The sequence below is a fragment of the Tiliqua scincoides genome, chromosome 6, assembly GCF_035046505.1.
Source record: "Tiliqua scincoides isolate rTilSci1 chromosome 6, rTilSci1.hap2, whole genome shotgun sequence".
Classification (NCBI taxonomy): domain Eukaryota; kingdom Metazoa; phylum Chordata; class Lepidosauria; order Squamata; family Scincidae; genus Tiliqua; species Tiliqua scincoides.
The window spans coordinates 79,241,870-79,255,724 of record NC_089826.1 but is presented as its reverse complement, the minus strand read 5'-3'; the positions used below and the strand labels follow the sequence as shown (position 1 = coordinate 79,255,724).

The 13,855-nt window shown below is 43.1% G+C and overlaps 1 protein-coding gene and 1 long non-coding RNA gene across 2 annotated transcripts in view; one reads left to right on the top strand and one right to left on the bottom strand.

Annotated features, from left to right (window-relative positions):
- SLIT2 (slit guidance ligand 2) overlaps positions 1-3,490 on the top strand; it is a 92,262-nt gene extending 88,772 nt beyond the window's left edge. Inside the window, exons 34-36 of the mRNA XM_066633000.1 lie at positions 238-388; positions 854-942; positions 1,594-3,490. Of these exons, the coding sequence (XP_066489097.1) occupies positions 238-388; positions 854-942; positions 1,594-1,759 (406 nt within the window). The 3' untranslated portion in view covers positions 1,760-3,490. The remainder of the gene's footprint in view (positions 1-237; positions 389-853; positions 943-1,593) is intronic.
- Positions 3,491-6,908: 3,418 nt separating this feature from the next.
- Positions 6,909-13,628, bottom strand: LOC136656140 (uncharacterized). Its single transcript, XR_010794705.1, has 3 exons — positions 13,412-13,628; positions 8,708-8,779; positions 6,909-7,177 (listed from the first exon to the last, which is right to left on the bottom strand). It is a non-coding gene; the product is annotated as an uncharacterized lncRNA (long non-coding RNA).
- Positions 13,629-13,855: the final 227 nt, after the last annotated feature.

Here is a 13,855-nt window from a genome sequence, read left to right as displayed (position 1 = left end):
CCTCACCATGCTTTACTGAAAAAGTGCATTCTAAAAAGACCAAGAAAGAAAGAAAGAAAAAATGATAAGCAATTTCCTTTCTGAGTAGAGTCCAAAGCATTTATAGTCAATGTCGCTTAGCCTCAGGTTGGATGAATAATTTATTTTTATTCTCTTGGGCTTGTCTCCCCCTGTAGATGTGTGCATGGTACCTGCTTGCCAATCAATGCGTTTTCATACAGTTGTAAATGCCTGCAGGGACATGGGGGAGTCCTCTGTGATGAAGATGGAGAACTGTTTAACCCCTGCCAGTCCATCAGATGTAAACATGGTAAATGCAGGCTTTCAGGCCTTGGGAAACCGTATTGCGAGTGCAGCAGCGGATACACTGGGGACAGCTGCGATAAAGGTAAACAACCAAGCCATTTGTCTTCATTTCATGTGATGGGAAAAAAGTCCTTTTATTGTCAAAACGTAAGATTAAAATAAAAACATTTCAATCTTGCACGCACGCAGTACATTTTTCTTTGGGCTCTTTTTTTTTTTTAATTCTCTTTCTCTTTATTCCCCCATCCCCATAAACTAGCTTGTCTCAATAAGAAAAAAAATTTCTATCTTTTTTGGGGGAATTTAAACTTTAATTATTTTACAGTGAAGAAAATGAAACATTCTTATATTAAATAGGGCTTTGCTGTAGTGTCACTAGTGTTGCTTGGTAGTAACACTTGGAAGACTTTTTTTTCCTTCAAATATTTTGCTGTGAAAACTTTTTTTCTTTATTCAGAAGAGACTTTTTGCTATATTTAAAACTGCCACCTTTTACCTGCTATATCTTTCTGTATTTATTGTTTCTCTACCTTCTGCAACTGCGAAGCCAAATCCAATGGTTCTGCTCCTAGTTTTATCACAAACTCTACTTTTGACCTCTCATCTTCAACTGATTTATCACAGCGAATTATACAGGTGAGATGGATGAAAACAGGATTTTCCCCCTGTCTTGTTCTTTTCTCTTCTTGTCTATCAAGGCTGCTTCACTTCTCCCTTTTCTTTCCTCTTTCTCGAATTGACATTTATTTATTTATCTTACATTTGCATCCATGTGACTAGAATAGAATATAGGGACTGAACCTTTAAACCAGATGTCTCCTATTTAAACTGGTTTTATGCCTCAGTAATTTATGAAGTTAGTGGAATGTAACTTCTATTAAATAACAGATTGAATAATATTTAACTCCAGCCCTAATAAATGAAATTGCATGCTGTCTCAAGCACTTCCCAACAGTAAAAGAAACCAGCTGGCTGTGTTGTTAAGAATAGATGAGGTGCATTTTTGTAATAAAGAAAAAGATTTAAATTTCCAATTTTCTTGTCAGTTTAATAATACTGTATTTATGGTTTGCTTATAAATCTTCCCAGAGAGTCAGCTGATCTGAAGAAGTGCAATCCAGTTTTAATCCTGCATATCAAAACCATTATTTTTTTCCAAGTTTTAAAACAAAATGTAAAAAAATAAACTATATTTAGCAACACTGTATCCTCTTAGCAATAACCATTTTAGGACTGATAGCGCTAAAAGGTGTGTCATTTAGTGGGTGTTCTTTTTTTATGTTGCAGAAATCTCTTGTCGAGGGGAACGAATCAGAGATTACTTCCAAAAGCAGCAGGGTTATGCCGCGTGCCAGACGACCAAGAAGGTATCGAGACTAGAATGCAGAGGAGGGTGTACCGGTGGGCAGTGCTGCGGGCCCTTGAGGAGCAAGAGGCGGAAATACTCTTTTGAATGCACTGACGGATCCTCGTTCGTGGACGAGGTTGAGAAAGTGGTGAAGTGTGGCTGTACAAAGTGCCCCTCCTAAACCTGCCCAGTTGGCTCCACTTATCCTTTTTTGTTTTTTGGAAAACTGTATACTTATTGACCATGTCGGACTAATAAATACTTCATAGTGGAAATATTTGAAATATATTGTAAAATACAGAACAGACTTATTTTTATTATGAAAATAAAGACTTTTTTTCTTCACTTGCAACAAAAAAAAAATCAAGTGTTTGAACTGAGATTTCTTGTAACCAAGAGGAGCTTTGAAGAAAAAAAAAACCAATTAAAAATAAAGACCTGGTAACACTTCAACAGTTATGGGAAATTTTAACTGCTTTTTAACATCAATCCTTCTTTATAACATGCTGAAGATAAACAGGCACTTCCAATGTAACCAGCTTACGGATGAGAAGTCAACCAGAATCTGAGGCTTCTTGGTGGTGGTTGTTTTTTTTTTTTAACTTAACAGTAGACTTTTCTCCCCCTCTTTTCCTTGACAAGATCATATCAAACTCTTCCAGGAAGTGGGAGGAAGAGCAACAGGTAAAAAGAATCAGTTTGTGCAAGCTTAACAAACAATACCTAATGCATTTTGTATGACATAAATAATCAAGTTGGGAAACTAGAGAAGGCTCCCAGGGCCTGGAAGAGGACGCACCGTAATCCTAAAATCTCCTGATGTATACTTTTGTGTCAGCATGTTAGCAAAAGAAGAAATCAAATAAGTGTTTATCTACCCTTTTCCAGTATTAATTTTTTTTGTAATATAAATGTTAAGGAGGTGATAAAAAAATAGATTATTGTTGGGAAAATTAGGTATAATATGGAGTTTTGTTTCTATGAGTTCTGAACAGTTCTATACAGTATTCAGTTTATTGAGAAATATTTATTGTATCAAAGTACATTGTACTTAACATTTTTAGGCCACCCCTTTTACTGTTTTTTTTTTTTTCAATGCTTTAATATATATTAATTTATATTTGTCCTGATATTTTTGTATTTCCTGTTTTTTTTAAAAGACTTAAAATCAGGATATTTGCAATAGGACTAACATAGCGTGTTCTCATGGGGTAAATAGATTTGGTCTGGGTGCTTTATTATTATTTTTTATTTAGCAATCTTTCACCTGGTGTCACTGAGAGAATTGGAAGCTGAAAGCAACAACTTGTAGGTTTCATGACAGCAAAGAATCAGGGCACCTCTCAAGTTCTTGTAATGTGTAAGGAAAAAAATGTCTTTACAGTAGATGGCAAATGCATAGAAGTGAACATTTCCCTAAGTATACATTACGTTGCAGAAAATGAAAATGATGTGTAGAAAATGACACTATAAAGTAGATCTTTACAAACTAATATGCCCTTGGAATTCCTTGCCTTTAAAATGAAAAAAAGAGAAAGAGAAGCTGTATTACCAAGAACTGTGACTTTCTCCCAATATTAAAACTACTTTATTGCCCTAATGTTTCCCTTTGTTAACATGTTGCTGCTAAATCACAATATAGAATTGGTAATAATTCTTCATAGTGGGTTGTGTTCTTTTTTTCATAAAATCTCGGGGGACCCTGTAAAAAGGGTTTTTTCAAAAAAAAAAATTTAAAAGAAAAAGTTAGATGTACATGTGTAATACCGTGTTGCTTTGTCTTATTTGGACTGATATCAGTACCTTTACTGATGTTTGTAAATTAAAAAGATATTTACTTCGGTGCCAGTTGTTGTGTTCTTCTAAGAAATTTAACTTGCTTAACAACCTTTAAACAAACACCTTTAGGGTAGTGGTTCCCAAACTGTGGGCCTGGACCTGATTTTTAGTGGGCTGCCAAAGGGTGATGGGAAAGATCAGATAATTAATTGCCTCAAGCCCTGAGGCCATTCAGAAATTAGGTACTGTAGCTGCTAATTATCCTGCAAGGAGCTCATCTCCTGCAGTTTGCAAGCATGTGTAAATAGAGGGAAATAAATATTTGAGGGTTGTTTTCTAGATATTACTACTTAGAAATAAAGAAATAACATGTTATTCTTTTTAGAGCTTCTTTTTTAAAAAAGGAGCTCTTTAAAAAAAAAGTCTGATAAACCTAAGTGGGTCCGAATAGTGTTTTAAAAAGTGGGTCCCAGTACTAAAAAGTTTGGAAACCACTGCCTTTAGGGTGTCTTTAAGTAAATTTGGCAAACTGTTGTATTACAAGCATACCCAAGGTATGTATTGCTGACAGACCAAAGGAGGAAAGGCCACTGTTGTACTGCAGGTACAGAACTGCAAGCCAGTATCATCTTCAAAGGAGGAAAGCAGCACTTATAAGGTCACGCATATGTTTTTGGAATATTAATCTGAATTTCTCTTGGGAAAGAATTTCTCTTGGGAAAGAATTGCAATTCTTGCAATTCGTGGGAAAGAATTGCAAGTTCTGCGCTGCGTTTTAATTCCAAATGTACAAAAATCACAGTTGTATAGCAAATTGTACAACACAAATTTTCAATAACATGTTGTGTGTATATGGACACAGAAACGGCAAAGTCTTTGAGTAGGAAGGGAAGGATACCAAGGAAGCTTTATCATTATGTCAGACTAAGAAAGCTTGCAAACGTCTACAGATGTAATATCAGCATGATGTTAGGGGAGGGGCAGTATCATGTTAAATATACTAGGCCAGCACAGAAGTCTGAACACACAAGACTCCTAGCTGTGTTACAAGCGTAACCCAGGAACTCAAAGTGCACAACTCAAACAAGTGAGCTCCATCGACACATCAGGTGTGTGTGTGTAACAGACATGTACCATATTATTAAGGAACAGGCACTTGGGAGACAGTCTGCAAATGTGTTCACTTTACAGGCTGACAGTGAATCCAAAAGATCACCAGTTTCAGGAAATGTGGGACCAGCAGTCTGGAGCTATTGTGCAGAAATCTGGGGCCTTGGCCACTCTCTCTATGGACAGTGCAGGTAGGGAGAACTATGAGCATGGTAGCAAGAGCAATGCTTACAATGCTGCTGATGCATCTCCATGCTCAAATATCTGCACAGGGTTGCTGTTTCCTCCAAAACCTCTTCCTCTCAATTTCCCCACAAACATCCTTTCCTTCACCCTATGGCCGATTCCTTGGCCCAGCTGCAGTAAGACATCTGAGGAGCTATACTTTATAGGTCACACACACACACATATTATTTTAATTCAAAAAACCTCCACTGAAAGCCAATTGAATTTTTAAAGCCATTTCTGCCCAACATTGCAGGGATCAAATATGTACACCTGTGGGCTGGGCAGAAGTGGGTTTGAATTTAAAAACAGCATGTTGGGGTAATTGCAATCAGGATCAAAACTATGGTAAGGCAAACTACTAAAGCCCCACCCCACCATGGTTTCATCCCATTTCATGGCCCTGACTTGTTATCTATAACCAAAAGGAACCCTGCTTCCTCAGCTCAAGTTGTGCAATTAAGCATATGTCTAATTTAACCCTATAAGGCAGTAGTTCCCAAACGTTTTCAACTGGTGCATCCCTTGACATAGTGGGGTATTGGCCACAGCTTCCCATTAGGCTACAATCCTATACACTGTATAGGGTGGTGAGTTTTTTGTGAGGATTCCAGGACTCTCCTGGCCGGTTTCCCAGGGGAAGCCATGGCTCACAGTTTGGAAACCACTTATCTAAAGTGTCCATTAATTAGTCCTAGAAATGAAGACTGAATTGGTTTCTTTGGGGTTTTTTTTTTCTTTTTTTAAAGACTCCAGAGTGGCCTGGATCAAAACTAGTCATTCTTCTCTTTCCTCTTTGTGATAACATGTGACTTTGTGAATCTCAATGGCCAGGCTGCACCAAGGACTAAGCTTACCAGTCCATTTCTGCTGACTCATCCTATGCTGCATTGCAGGGATCATGGGGCTGGCATGCCATAACCAAGCAATTTTCTTGTTCAAGAGCAGGGTATAAAAGGCTGGGATGACTTTGAAGTGGACCCAGGAGCAAAGCTGTCACTGTAGCTGACACAAGGAAGAAAACAGGGCAAGAGGGCTGAAGGTGGTTTCCCAGGAGAAATAGGGCTTGCAAGGAGGCCCCACACAGATGGCTGTCCAGCCTATGGAAGAAGTTTGAAAAATAGGGAGCAGTTTGAAAAGAAGGGAGCAGATGGCTACCATTCCTGGGTGCTGGCATGGAGCAATGGTTCTTAGGTAGTAGCTGGAATTGGCATGGCTTAAAACAGTATCAGCAGGTCCAATGCAGTGGCAGCCAGGCAGATAGATGAGTGAGGGACAAAAGATGATCTGGTGGCCCAGACTGTTATATAGGTATCCAAGGGATTTCCATTCTGGAACCCCTGGAGGATACTGAAACCTGCACATACCCACAAATGGGTCTTTAGAGCTATTTTTAAGCCCTGAAATCTTTTAAGCCTTGGAACCTCTGGAGTTTTGCCAAGCAAAGGTAGGAAACCCTTTTTTGTATTTAAAGACATTTAAACTGGGTCCTTGGCATCCACAGTGAGTCAAATCCATAGATGCAGCATCAGCAGATGCCAGGATCCCACAGTACTTCTTCCTGCAGATTCCTATGGGTTCTTTTGTGGCTTATCAAGGGACCTTACTTGGTGGCTTGATAGCCCTTGATTGCTCTTTCCCAGCCTTAAATGGGCACCACCTTCATTTCTCAACTTACAGAGAGTCTAATGAAGAAGTCATGACATAGCTCAGCAGGCCAGTTGCTTCATTAGCAGGGAGTTCTTGAGAACAGCTAGGACTGGAGAGCATTCTTTTGCTTCACTAAGGACTTTGTTTACTCCAAGTCAGGACACTCCCAAGATGTGGCTTTTGTTCACTGGATCAAATATTCAAGCAAGGTGTGTCCATTCATAGAATTCTGTAAGTTAGACAAGGCTGCCTCCAAGGTAGCCTGTTGGAGTGATGTAAAAAAGGAGGGGATTGACTAATAAAAGTGCTGCCTTCCTCTAGGCTTCTGGGATCCGAGACCCTTTATTTAATTTTTCACATTTTTATACTACCCTTACTCCAGGGAGCTCAGGGTGTTATACATAGTGCCCTCCTTACAACAACCCTGTGAGGTAGGTAATGACTGGTCCAAGGTCACCCAGGAAGCTTTCTGGCTGAGCAGGGATTTGAACCTGGATCTTCCAGGTCTAACTTCCAAACCTCTACCATCCTGCCATAAATCCAGCTTTAAGCCATGGGTCGGGGTCTCCTAGCAGGTGCTCCATACCACATTTGCAGTGTCATGTTTCACTCTTTAAATAAAATAAATAAAAAGGTTGTCAGGCAGTAACTTTCATTGCACAAAAACATGACCATGTGATTGGGTCGCAGAAATATAATATTGTAAACTTCAAGGTGGGGTAGAGTGAAGAATAGTCTTGGAATATCAAGTTAAGTGACCTGGAAAAAAAAAAAAGCAGAGGCAGGGAATTGGACAAAGAAGGATTTGAGCATGTTTAGGCAAACATCCAAAACGTTAGGCACTTCTGAATGGCTGGGATGTCATTCACCATTCAAGGAAATGAGCATATCTGAACAAAAGAAGAATCTCAGAATCTGAAAATTCACACTTGACCTTTTCTTTGAGAGTCACAGAAAAGCTTGGCTTTCATGAGGGCCCTTCAAAAGCACCCCAGGTGGCGTCCAGCGCCCCCCCCCCCCACAAGCATTCAGTCTCCTTCATTAATTAGGAATGTGGCAATGCTTGAACCTGCCTGTCTTATCAAGAGAAGGCTAGCACATATTCACCGGTCTCCAAGTCTTCACTTGAGACATGCCAGCATCTTATCTTTTAAAGAAATGTTTAACAGGGTAGTATTTCTAACTTGTTTAAAATCCTTAGAGCGGCAATAATGAAGCTTCTTGGCTGCTAGGATTATCTCAAAGCTTTCAGGAGTTACGTAGTTTGGGCTAATAAATACATTATTTGTTTTGCACTAGGGCTAAACTGTATGTGACTTTCAACAAAGAATTTACTCCTCTCCCCCATTCTTTTAACTTTGGGAGAGGGGATCAGAGGCTGATTGGGATTGGGACCAGAGCATGGGTAGAGGTTGGGGCAGTAGAATCCTTTCCTTCCTCCCCCTACCCCCCACTATGCCATGGTCCAAACAAAAATTGTGTCTCTAATCCATTTAAAAATGTGACGGTTCTTGAACCTGCCCAAGCTAGCAAGAAGAGACACACATTCACAGGCCTCTAAGGGCCCAATCCTATCAAATTCCAGTGCTGGTGCAGCCATGCCAATGGAGTACGTGCTGCATCCTGTGATGGTGGGGCAGTCACAGAGGCCTCCTCAAGGCAAGGAAACATTTGTTCCCTTACAATGCAAGGGAACAGTGCAGCTGCAGGGGTGCTGGAAAATGGAATAGGATTGGGCCCTTTGTCATCACTGAGACATGACAACATCTTATCTTTTAAAGAAAGATTACACAGAATAAAAAAGTTCCCCCCCCCCTCAGAAGGGCAGTTTATCTGCCACATACAGAATTTCTAGTTGATTCATCAGTCAGTCCTTTCTCAGTCAATTAATTTATCAAAATTAACTAATTTGGCAAATTCCAAAAACCTTTTGAGTCCATCAGCAGATAGCTAGAGCAGGGTAGCTAGAGCCCAGCAGATAGCTAGAGCAGGGTGCCTCACCATGGCATGCAAGCTTCTCCTCCCCTTTGGAGCCATTCTGGGTCACTAGAGCAACATGGAGTCTACTCTGAGTAGACCTCCAGCCTTCTCCTAACTGGCTCTGGATACAGGCCCTGCTGTGCCAGCGCAGGTTAGGATTGGGCTGCCTGTCTCTTAATCACTCTGCTACACTAGCTCTACAAAAGCTTATTCCATAATGTGCCAGAGGATATTATATAAAAGAACAAGAACCAGGATGAAGCTAACTTGGCAGAGGGGTGGAGAGGGAGTATCTTGATAGAAACATGCCTGGTTCTCAGTGTCCTCAGGATGTACCAGTTGACCTTTTCCAGTATCAGTGAATGGCTGACCATTTGTTTCCTATGGAGAGAGGGAGTAAAGTCATTCACTTGGAAATACCATAGCAGTAAAGCAAAGAAAGCTCACATTGGACAGTCCAGCTGTCATTGACAGAGATCCCTGAGCATGTATCCCTCTTCCCCCCCTTCACACAAATGCAATTTACAAGCCCTATCTTCACAAAAACCCACACCATCCCAATTAAGTGATGAGTGTTTTAAATAATTAGATAAAATCTCCCACAAAACACGGTGGTGCAGTTTTATAAGGACAAGTGTGCCTTGTCCCAAAATTTGGGTGTGTGCAGAAAGTGGAAAATAAAGTCTGAAGGAGAGCAACTGATTGGGGAGAAGAATTGCCTGTTAGCTCATTGCCCAAGGTCAGCCTCCTCATATAAGTGGACTGACAGATCTCATGGGTAACATAAAACCATTAAGTTGTTCTTTGATCTCACACCTTCTGTAGAACCTTTAAATCAATTAACCATGAAGCTACTCAGCTTCCCTTCTTTACAGCACATAAAACTACTTTGGTGTGACTGACACATTACTACATTATAGATCAAAGCTAGTGGGCCTCTCCAGATCCAACCAAGATATTTATGAGGCATATTCTTCCCCTCCCCACCTTGGAACACACACACACACACACACACACACACAAAACTTGCTCTATATATTTGCATCCCTGACACAGAGGAGAATAGCATTTTAATCTTAATTTAAATGAAAAGCTTCATGAGTATTTAATAGAAAGTGAGCATTGATTTGGACCAGACGGCACAGTAACTGCACGGAGCTAAAAAAAAAAGTGAATGCTAATGATATTTTATACAGTCTAATGCTACATATTTAAAAATTCAAATATGATTTCTGGACAGAATTAGACCACATGTCTCCTGCTTTCCACTAGCTGCTATTCTGGTTCCATACTGTGCTGCATGACTTGATTAAGCCAAGATTTCAAACCAGTCCAGTTTGTGAGAAACACATCACATTAAAAAAGAAAAAAAAACAGCAACAAAGATGTCACCACCCCATTCCACCCAACCCCCACTGGCACACCTGTGGGGTCAGGGGGGGGAAATGCCCCAGGGTACTACCTGGGGGTGCCACCGCAACCCACTCCCCACCTCCTTTTTTTTTTTTTTTTAAACAGGCCTTTCATAGGCCTTTTGAGAGCCTGGGAGGTTGCTCCTTTGGGGGAACCTCCACAGGAGAAGGAACAGAGGGAGAAAAGCCACCAGCACCTCCTCTGTAACTAGGGTGGAGCCTGAGGGGCAGTCATGCACCCCTCCTTGGCGTAGCGCCTGGGGCAGGTACCCCTCAGGCTCTACCCTACTTTTGTTGTTGGCATCCTTCAGTCTCGGAAGACTATGGTGTCACGCTCTGAATGGTGGTTCTGGAACAGAGTGTCCTCTCCAGTGCGCGAAGCCTGGGTAAAGTAGGTATGGAGGATAGGCTGTTACCCATGCAGCAAATCCCCCCTCTCCACGTCGCTGAAATGGTCCAATGGAAAGGCAGAGGCCAATACGGTTGGTTCCAGCGACATCGCAGGAGTTGCCAGAACGTGACTGTGTTCAGCCATGAACTGCCTCAGGGACTCCGGCTCCGGATTTTGCCTCGAGGTTGACTCCTGAAGCCTTTTCCATAACTGGATGTAGCCACAAGGCAGTGGAGGTTTGGGATCAGAGTCTTCCTTCTCTCAGATGAGCTGCCTTCCCAGGCTGACGAGTCCCATCTACCCAGTGGCTGTTTAGTCGCCTCTTACGACAAGTACAGCCAAACTGAGGGCCTATTCTTATCCCCAGCCCCCAGGGGAAACTTACCCTACTTACAGCTCTGCTATTTCTCAGCTACAGCCCTTTTCTAATGCCACATTGAATTTCAGTTTGGGTAAATCAAGGTCCAAACGCTCTTGGATACATGCAAGCTGAAATCTGAAGCACACCCATGTTTTTAACAACCCTCTCACTCACACTTTTTTTTGGCCAAATGAATCAACACCTTTGACATACACCACTAGTACAAATGCCATTCACTGCTAAGAACAGCAAGGGAGGCAGGCAGGCAGCACCAGTTAGCTGGCCAGAGAAATGCCACTGGAGGGGGCCTCCTGCCTGTGTTGCCTACCTGATCAACCTTTTGGGGAAAAAGGCAGCGCCTACACAAGGCACCAGACATCTCTAGAGCACTTTCATTCAAAACTCAGTTTTGCTTGGAGAACTGAAAGCCTGAAACAACACAAGTGTGACCTAACAAATGTGGAGGTTTGTGCTCTCCTGTTATTCGGATGAAACCATTTTTCCCTTTGGCTGCCACTTTCCCTGTTCTGCACAAAGAAGGCAACATAATGCTTGCTCTTTATATTCCATGTCCTGGTCTCTCAGCCCCCCCCCCCCCCACTTAAAACAGGTAAAAATGACTCAAGGAAACAGTGCCTCAGAGCTACGAAAAACTTCTTCCCAGCAGACACGTCATTCAACATCTCAGATATGGAAATTAATACACACGCATATATATAATCCTGTTTCCTTTTGAAATTTACTAACCTGAGAGAAGCAGTAGAACAATGACTGAGGAGTTACATTAAACCATACAGGAAAAAGAAGGGAAATTAGATCGGTGGGCGAGTACTACCATCAAGTGGACAAAATATGAAATTGAACGAAAAGCCCAAGGATCTTTCAGAGCTTCCCTTCTTTTGGCTGTGTTTCTGCCAAAGATGAGGCTTAAACAGGTTCCTAAAAAGTGCACTGCTTGGGATGCCTGTTCCTGTTCTCTTCAAATTCTCTTCCACACTTATTACCCAATCCGACCTAAAATCCCGCATAGCAATGCAGTGGCACTGGTTAAGGCTATGCTGATCTGTTGGCTGTTGGGGGTCTTGTTGGATAAGGTGACATTTGTCTCCTTTCCCCATGGGTCAACTCAGAGTTATATCGCTGGCACAAATCTGAACTGATCCAAGCAGGCAGACTGGGCCCAGGAAGGGGGCTTAGGATATCTCATATGGTGTGCACTGGTGCTATTGATCCTGCCTCCCTCTCTGGCCCATTTTGCCCACATCAGGGTGCCCTCCACCCCACCTGACCCAGACTTACCCTGTGGGGAGGGGCCTGAGGAGGTCCAGGGGAAAGGAAGCCTGGCCAGGCAGGAGGGGGCCACCCCCCATCTTTTCACCCAAGGTGCCCAGGAGTGCAGGAGGACCTGACCCAGTGATCAGCAGGGAGGGAGTTCCCAAGCAGGTTCCCTTTTATGCCCTACCCCAGCAGGGAAGGGGTGGGGCTGGAGGAGAAAGTAGCCCATATAAAGTGTGGGAAGCCCATGTTGAGGACAGAAAGCCAGGACTTGAGAGGTAGGAGGCTGTGTTGCTAATAGTGCCTGCCCAGGACCCAGTCTGAAGGGCTATGCCAGGGAGGAGGGCTAGGGTGACTTAACCCCCTCCCCCTGAGCTAAACATGAGGCCTCCTGAGGGCTCCCAAATAGGGACCATCTCCAAACAGGGGCTGCCTTCTCCTCCAGCCTGCCCGATGCCCCTACAGCCCACATTTCCTCCCCGTGCCTAGGCAAGAGGTATAATGCTTTAATACAGTTGTTTAAAAAACCATTTCCACCGGTGCTCGCCCAGTGTGAACTTGAGCTGGGCTAGCTCTGATGCTGGGCTGGTGCTAAGCCCCACAAATGTGCCTTATGGCATGTTTGCGACAGTGGGCACTGGCTGTCAGCTGGTGCACAGAGCTCAGGATTGGGCTCTTAGAGGGGTAGATATGAAGTGGGGAATAATGTATACATTATTCAACTAAACATTCAACTAAAATGTTCTTCTGCAAGGGGTAGGAGCCAGAGAAGAGCTACCAGGACAATCCATGCCACAAACAAGGACAGAAATTCCCCCCCCCCCATTTTTCCCTATTGCTGTCCTCCTGGGATACCCAAAAGTCACACACTCATTTGGGAGCCCAATCCTGTGCATGTCTGCTCAGATGTAAGCCAATGGGGCTTACTCCCAGGTAAGTGTGGACAGTATTGTTGTAGTAGTAGTAGTAACTTTATTGTCATTGTGCTATAGCACAACAAAACTTATGCACCTTAGAGATCCAGGTGTTGGCAACCTTCAGTCTCGAAAGACTCTGGTATCGTACTCTGAATGGTGTTCTGGAACAGCATCTAGTGTGGCTGAAAAGGCCAATTCAGGAGTGACAATCCCTTCCACACTGGGAGCAAGTGCAGCCTGTCCCTGGTCTGTCTCCCTGGCTATGGGCCTTCCTTCTTTGCTTCTTTGCCTCAGACTGTTAGCCAAGTGTCTCTTCAAACTGGGAAAGGCCATGCTGCACAGCCTCAGATACAAGCATAAATATATACTACAATTCCAACAGTCACACTCTACAATAGATATCATAGGTTAGGACACTCTCAGTAACTGGCCCACCTCACCCCAGCAGTGTCTGTTCTGGTGGGGTGGTGGTGCAGCTCTTTCTGCAGCTGCTGGTATTCTTTTGCATCTTTTTAGATTATGAACCCTTTTGGGACAGGGAGCCATTTATTTGATTTTTCTCTGTAAACCACTCTGTGAACTTTTAGTTGAAAAGCAGTATATAAATACTGTTAATAATAATATATTCTTTTAACAATGATAGTCAATGGGACTTACTCCTGGGTAAGATTGCAGCCTCGGATGGTTAAAAATGTTCCTGCTCAACGACATCACTCCCAGTGGGTCCTGACCAATTCTTATTCTAAAAAGTGGGTCCTGGTGCTCAGCTTGAGAAGCGCTGCTCTGTGTGGTTAGAGACTTGGAAGCACACCACTCACTACTCCCAGCGCCATGGAGAAGAGAAGGGCTTTATATGAATATGTCAATCAACCAATCAGTGTGAAGCTCAAGAGGGGCGTTCCCCTCCAGGAGCCCCACGCTAGTGAACGGGGCCTCCTCCCAGGTAAGCGTGGACGGGAGCGAGCGCAGCGGTCTCCACCCCCGGGCTGCACGCGCTCCAGCCACGCCCCTTTCCTCCTTCGCAGCCCCGCCCCCTGCGGACAGCGAGCGAGCACGTGCCCGCGAACGCCTTTGCGCGGCGGAAGCGTCTGGGCCTCGTCG